Source organism: Anas acuta, chromosome Z (assembly GCF_963932015.1).
Source record: "Anas acuta chromosome Z, bAnaAcu1.1, whole genome shotgun sequence".
Classification (NCBI taxonomy): domain Eukaryota; kingdom Metazoa; phylum Chordata; class Aves; order Anseriformes; family Anatidae; genus Anas; species Anas acuta.
This window is the reverse complement of record NC_089017.1, coordinates 7,457,880-7,465,065: the sequence shown is the minus strand read 5'-3', so window position 1 is coordinate 7,465,065 and position 7,186 is coordinate 7,457,880. Positions and strand designations below refer to the sequence as shown.

Here is a 7,186-nt window from a genome sequence, read left to right as displayed (position 1 = left end):
TAGCCCAGACCAGGCAATCATGCAGGGCTTTAATTACACTCGTATTTGCAAGGGAACATGCTGCCAGAGACACATTAGCCAAAGCATCTGCAGAGGAAGTGCTGACCCTTGCCAGCAGAACAGCACCAAGCTTAAAACCACTGCAGATGCCACGCAGTGCAGGGCTTCCACGGCTTGCTCCTGAAGCCACCTCGCACACGGTGCAGGGGACAAAGCAGGAGCACATGCTGCCCTCCCCACGGAGGCAGCAGCCCTGCTAACTGCCCCACACCGTGACCTTCCAACTGGCACCTGGCTCCGCAGCATCTGCACGGCTGCGTTGGGCCCAGCTCTGTGACATCTGGCCAGATGTTGCCCCCACCCAGCTGTGCTGAGCACAGCATTGCTCCTTTGGGAGCTGCACTGCTGAGTGTGAAAACCTAGAGGAGCTACTTCTAGGAACGAGGGCAGCCCAGACCTTTCTGCTCTGTGCCCTCAATCCCTACAGCTTTTTCACCTGAAAGAGGATGGCTGCTTTTAGTTTTCTGTCCCTCCCCAACTCTTTTCCTGTCTGGAAAAAAAGCAGCTTAATCCAGCCCTACCCTTGCTCCCCAGCCTCTCTTTTCAGGGATACCTCCTGGTGGGCAGCAAAGTGCTTACGGAGAAGCAAAGGCATCCAAACATTTTTGGACAGGGCTTTGGCACATGCAACTGGGTGCAAGGCATTCTCTGCTTTAGGACAGGAAGTGCATGAAGAGCGCTCCAGCTGCAAGCCCAACCACCACCAGGGAGCACTTTGGCTACCTTCAAAGCACAGAGAGGCCACAATGGAGCAAGCAGCCTTGCAGAGGAGCACATTTGCCTACAGACTCAGGCGATGCTCACCTCTGAGGGCTGCTGAGCACAGGGTACCAGCCCAGGGCCCCGCACTGAGCAGCCAGGCGCCGGCCCCGAGCTCCTGTCGGGGATGATGTCAGCGGGCTGTGCCTGTTTCCAATCTCCAGCTGCTGGTAGGAGGCCCCATTACCAACCGTCTGAGCATTTCAGGCTGTTGGAAAATGCACGAGGAGGGCCAGCACTGTGAATCTGGACAGAGCAGTGTTCAAGCAGGCTTTTAAAATCAAACACTGAAAAAGTGATGATTATGTAAATACCTGTGTTAAACCTGAGAGCAGCCAAAGGCTTGTAAACAGGGTAGATGTGTTGCCTTAAAATGGCTCAGGAAATACAAACTGCATCACGAACAGACCATACCGAAGCTACCACTGGGATTCTGGATGTGGCATATTCAGGACTAAAAGCACAAGTCTGTATAGCTTGTGTGAAGTGGCAAAACCTTACACTGGTAACATGCTACCCCAGGATCCCATCACTGGATCCATCACAAGACAAAGGCTATTTCACTTAGAAAACCTTTTGTGACATGCTATCATACCTTGGGAGAGAGAATTCTGCATTTACAGGTATTGAGCAAAACAGCCCTTTTTGCCAGCAACAGGGTCTGCCTGCAGTAGTTTTCTGCAGTTACAAAAATTGTACCTTGGGCCTCCTCAGATAAGGAGAAACTTCTTAAATCACAGCTTTGAATTAACTTCACCCGCAGTTTACCTCTGTATGTAATTCTAAGATAATGAAAATGGCTGTTAATGCAACAAGAATTAATTTGTTACTGCCCTGAGTAGAAAAAGTATGGTTCTAGTCTGTAATTAGTACCCCTTACTTGTTTTCAAAAGGACCAGTGAAGGACCCAAACAGGGGAGGAAGAAGCAGCAATAAAAAATCCACTCGGATAATTCATTTCTAAGAAACATTTGGCTGAGAGTTGGCTTGCACCCACAAGTACAACCGCTGACCTGTGTTTGGAGAACAGTGTTACAATCAGCGAAGGTTTCAAGGTACTCAAACTCTTGAACTGTGGCTTGACATTAAATTGAGAGCACTTTTAGTGCTCCCTGTGGCAGATCAAAACCACAGCGCATAGAGGATTTAAGCCACTGATCTGGCCTAAAAGCCTTGCACCAGTTCCTATTTGCTTGGAAAAATGTGCTGGGTTAAACGCTTGTGCCTGCAGAATTTTTGCTGGGTTACATCACATCCATCTCTGCCGCTACTTTGCAACCCTCCCCTTAAGACCTAACACAAACTCCAGGAGCTTTTCCATGAGTTTCCTCATCACAAAGCACTATGACCTACAGCACAGCTGCTGCTTTGAAGCCTGGATCCCTGAAACATCCAACAACAGGCCTGGGCCCCGGCTCCACAGAGGGCCAAAACCACAAGGCCAAAACCACCAGGACCGGCCCGGCCCTGTGCCGTGAGGCCTGACCACACAGCTCGAGTCGGAGCTTCTTCCCCACAGCACATGGGTCACTGCCACGTTTAAAAGGGGCAGATTGCTTCAGTCCTTCATGTCTGCCATCTGCTCAGGAGGCTGGCATGAGTGGAGAAAGCCTCAGAGATGAAGAAATGAGCTATTAAAGAGGTGCCCAGGAGGGGACCCCTGCTGTCATCACTGTCCAGGTAGAAGAGGACAAATAATTAACAACCAGACCAGTGATGCCCAAGAGGCATTTTCACGCAAGTGTGGCAGCAACCGTTCTAGAAGGCAAAAGGCAGGACTGCCACACCATGGCTCTGACCCTAAAAGAAATTGTTATGCAACAGATCTGGCATCCAGCCATCCACAAGGAAAACAAATGGCAATTCAAATGGGAGTTCCCAGTCAGGAGGTCCACTGCTTGCAATGGATGGCACAAAAGAGCTATTCTGTAACCTTACTAATCCAGCAGCAACTATTAGCAACAAAATCATTAACCCACACTGTGAAACGATTCAAATTTGCCCTGCCAGATGATCTGACCTCACACAGACTCCACATACCAGTCTGTTAGCACCCTTGTTCAAAGGAAGCCCAGTACTGAATAGGTTACGGAAAATTTCTGTAGAAGTCTAGAGAACTACTTGACCCACAGGACATAACCAAAAGAGGTGCAATTCCTGTCATGTATGGGGTTTGCACTGAGACCGAAAGATGTAATTAGCAAATCAGGTACTGAAAAACTAGTTTCTCAAATAAAAATTGAGAGAAAGATGATAAATGTAAAATGCTTATATAGTCAATGCTGTTAAGAGATGTATACATACTCAAATATGAGTACTGTATATGTATATGTACATGAGTACTGTGTATGTGTATGTATACATACTCAAATGCAAGTAGCGCGTGCAGTTCTGGGCACCACAGTACAAGAAGGACATTAAACTGTTGGATAGTGTCCAGAGGAGGGCGACGAAGATGGTGAAGGGCCTAGAGGGGAAGATGTATGAGGAGCGGCTGAGGTCACTGGGCCTGTTCAGCCTGGAGAAGAAGAAGCTGAAGGGGGACCTCATTGCGGTCTACAACTTCCTCGTGAAGGAGAGTGGGGAGGCAGGTGACCTATTCGCTGTAAACACCAGTGATAGGACCCACGGGAATGGTGTTAAGCTGAGGCAGGGGAAGTTTAGGCTGGACATTAGGAAGAGGTTCTTCACCAAGAGGGTGGTTGCACACTGGAACAGGCTCCCCAGGGAAGCAGTCACTGCACCAAACCTGTCTGAATTTAAAAAGCGCTTGGACTGTGCACTTAGTTACATGGTCTAAATGTTTGGGTAGACCTGTGTGGTGCCAGGAGTTGGACTTGATGATCCTTATGGGTCCCTTCCAACTTGGGATATTCTATGATTCTATGAAATATACACGAGTACACACACATACAAATATACTTTCACTGTAGTTCTGTACATGGAGTGAAGTGATAAGTGATAAAGAACCAGAGTTTTGAGAAATTGTGGGACTTAGGCCACCTCCAATACTGGTCTAAGGTCACTTTAAACCTAGTTGGAATGCATCCAGTGGTGATGGAAGACCCATATTACTTCTAGCAGGACACCCATGGGAGAAATATCTCAACCTATCAATCCAACACAAGGCATCATCTGCCAAAGTGGTTGCACTGGGTTTGGTGTAGATTCAGTACTAGCCATACATCTGACAGGCATCTGAACATGGAGTACAGAACACATTTGTACTACATTAAAGCAGTGAGTGTGGTGAGATTTCCCTTGAGACAAAAAGTAACTGAAGGCACAAGGAGAACCAAGATGAAAAATTGGAAATAGTTTATTTTGCTGCATAAGGAAACTTCTGGTAAATTACATATAAAGAAACTTGCTATGCTGTAGTGTATAATTTTCAATATTCCACAAAGATAATTGTAATAAATATACAAACCAAAACAAAGTAGAAGACTAAATCCATCAGGCAACTTACAAAATGGTTCATCAAGTTTTATACTTCGCAGCATTGGCATGCTTAAAATCTTGTTGTTCATTCTGAAGTGCTGCAGCAAAATTCTTTTCACATTTCTTTGGAGCATTTTCAAAATCATCTAACTATAAAATACTGTCCAAAATTAGCAGGCATTAGTTAAACCACCCAAGAAAAGTAACACCAAGGTCTAACTGATGCAAAAGAATGTTTTATTTGTTTGTTTTTAAAATCCATTTTAGCTTTGCCAGGGTTAGGAATTATCTGATATAAGTGCACTATGAGTCCAGTCAGCCTCAGGCACTGCTGACTCTTGTCATATTATGACTCTATATAAACTTCAGATTATATAGCTCTGGAGATTTCTCTATTAGAGACATATCTACTACCAGAAATAAGACAAATATAGTGAAGCTGCAAGCTAGTTCAAATGGTTGTACCCTCGAGTGCAGTGTGTGCTTAGAAGAATTCTTCCATAGCTTCATAATAAACCATACATCATTCATCAGGCATTTTTATTTGACTTCGAAATTTAAAAGTGCTGACAAAGGCTTTCTTGATGCCCCTGGCCTCTAGAAACAACACGTAGAAATTTTTGACACATTTTGCTCTTCACTACCTATCATTTCTACATTTGTTGAAACAGCGGTATAAATTGTATTTTACACTTCACTGCTCTGGACCACACCAATGGACAGGTCTATTATTCCATACAGATCTTTTTCAAACTGAGAACACTTCTCTATGCTTCACTATTACTGAATACTTGGGGGTATAGAAAGGAACTCTCTAAAACACGATTACCTAAAAATATTTGTTAATAAGCTTAATGCAAACATTACGTAGAAAAACGGTTTAGTTACAAAAAAAAATTCATTAGAGGGCCAATAAAAATATACTGAAGAGAAGATCTTTACAAAAGTGAGGTTAGGAAATATGAGGCATTGACATTCACTGTAAACATCCTGTGTTCACTAGGATCCCTTGTCTAAAGTATATGTTCTGGTTTTGTTCCTGAGCTTCATGGCCAACACTTGCATAGATAGCTAAACCTATCATGAGTTGTTTCTACAGACCTTTCTGTACTGCTTTGTACAGAACTTCAATAGACTAATTACTTTACCTTTTGAAATAGTTTCATTCCACTAGCAGGCAGTTCAAGGAAACTATGAAGCATGGTATGATTTTTGTGTGCTCAGTGCATTGGATGGGTTGGGACAGCTACAGTATGGTGTGCTAATCTAAAACAAAACTAAGTTAAGAAGTATAGCTGTTTGATGTTCTGGCTTACCATAAATACCTACTTCTGCTCACTGCTGCAAGGCTTGCTTCTGCTCTGCCAAAGAGTGCGTATGGCAAAATGTCTTGAATCTGAGTGCTACAACATCAAGCAATTATGCCTATCCCCAATAACAATATGCAGCTTATACACAGGTAAAGGAGACATGGAGAATTTCACCTTTACCCAGGTGGCATGAGTGCTTGCCTCCATATTAATCTCCCTCTGGGAGGAAGCTAGAAAGCAGTTTCAGCGTAAACACGACATGTAGTGGCCTAAGTAAAAAGTCTGAAGAACATACTTGCATTTTGGCTATGAAAAGCAGGCATGTGTTTAGTTACTGCACATGTCTATGCACATGGAAAGTGGTAGAGACAAACAAATTAATCCACCTCACAAACAGCACAACAACAACAAAAAAGCAGCAAATTGCCTGTTTTAAATCTTACTTTAAGGCAAATCTAGATAAACACCCACAACAGGATTAATGAAAATACGGAGTTTTGCTTGTTTGTTTGTTTACTTTTTCTGTGATTGGCTTTTGCACATCGATAAAATTTGTTTAAGCACCTTCTGGACATCTTCATCCATTTGACCCTAGACAAGGGGAGAAAGAAGAAAAGGTGACTGAATTCAAACATTTCCCAACTCATTGAAAAGGTTTACAAACTATTTTTAAGATATAAGAATTACACCAATTTTCCAAAAGAAAACAGTGTTAAATTTGTGCTTAAACAGTCAATTCTTTCAGGTATTATGTGTTCAATACAACCTGCAATGTTCTAAATAGATCTGCAGCAAAAACATATTCCATTAAAACACCATGTAATGAGTAATATCTAACCATACCTGCACAGCGTAGAGAAGATGCATCCGGTAAACTGACACGATTTCCTGATGTTGTTTCTTTGTTTCCTAGAAAACAGTTAAGCAGAAAGTCACAGAGTATTCAGAACTGTGGAATTTAGAACTCCTCACCTAGACGTATGGAGCTCTGTGAAAGTGATAATCTAACGCATGGGTGGAAAACTAGCTCAAACTCAGGACTGTGCTGCTAGGTATCTAAAACATAATTTGCTGAGAAACATAGTCCACAGAAATGCTGTAATTCTAGCCAACTTTGTAATAAATAAATAAATAATTGGTGAGATGATATTAGTTGCAAGAAGTCCTGAGCTGCAAAGATGTGGAACAAGCACGTACTCGGCTTCTCAGTTTATCAGAAACCAGAAGTAACCAGAAGGAAAGCCAACAATATTCTGACAAATCAACCCTTGACTGCAATTGATTGCAAATCAACCACTTGATTGCAGTAACCCATCTGTCAGTAAACGCCCTTCTGGTGAAGGAGATGCTTACAAAGGTCTTAATCTATGAAATTTTCAGTTAATTACTATACATTCAAACAAGGAAAGTCAAACACCTTTTTTGTGATCAGACTGCCACATCCCAGAAGCCATCTTTCCAAACAAACATGAAGCTGCCAGGAAAGCCAGTGTAAGAGAAGGAAAGAATGTTTCCTGTTTTAAGTCCTGTGCATCTCCTAATTTGTTGTGTATCTTTGCACTAATTTGCTGATCCTTGAGCTATGAGAAATGAAGGCTCCTTATTAATTTGGTGGA

General features: G+C 43.0%; 1 protein-coding gene across 6 annotated transcripts in view; it reads right to left on the bottom strand.

The window, feature by feature from the left end:
- Positions 1-4,120: 4,120 nt before the first annotated feature.
- The window catches only part of RAI14 (retinoic acid induced 14), an 86,038-nt gene continuing 82,972 nt past the window's right edge, over positions 4,121-7,186 (bottom strand). For all 6 annotated transcript variants that reach the window (XM_068666023.1, XM_068666020.1, XM_068666025.1 and 3 more), the window contains 2 exons: positions 6,414-6,479; positions 4,121-6,161 (listed from right to left, as the gene is read on the bottom strand). In XM_068666023.1, coding sequence (XP_068522124.1) covers positions 6,084-6,161; positions 6,414-6,479 — 144 coding nt within the window. In that variant the 3' untranslated portion in view covers positions 4,121-6,083. The remainder of the gene's footprint in view (positions 6,162-6,413; positions 6,480-7,186) is intronic.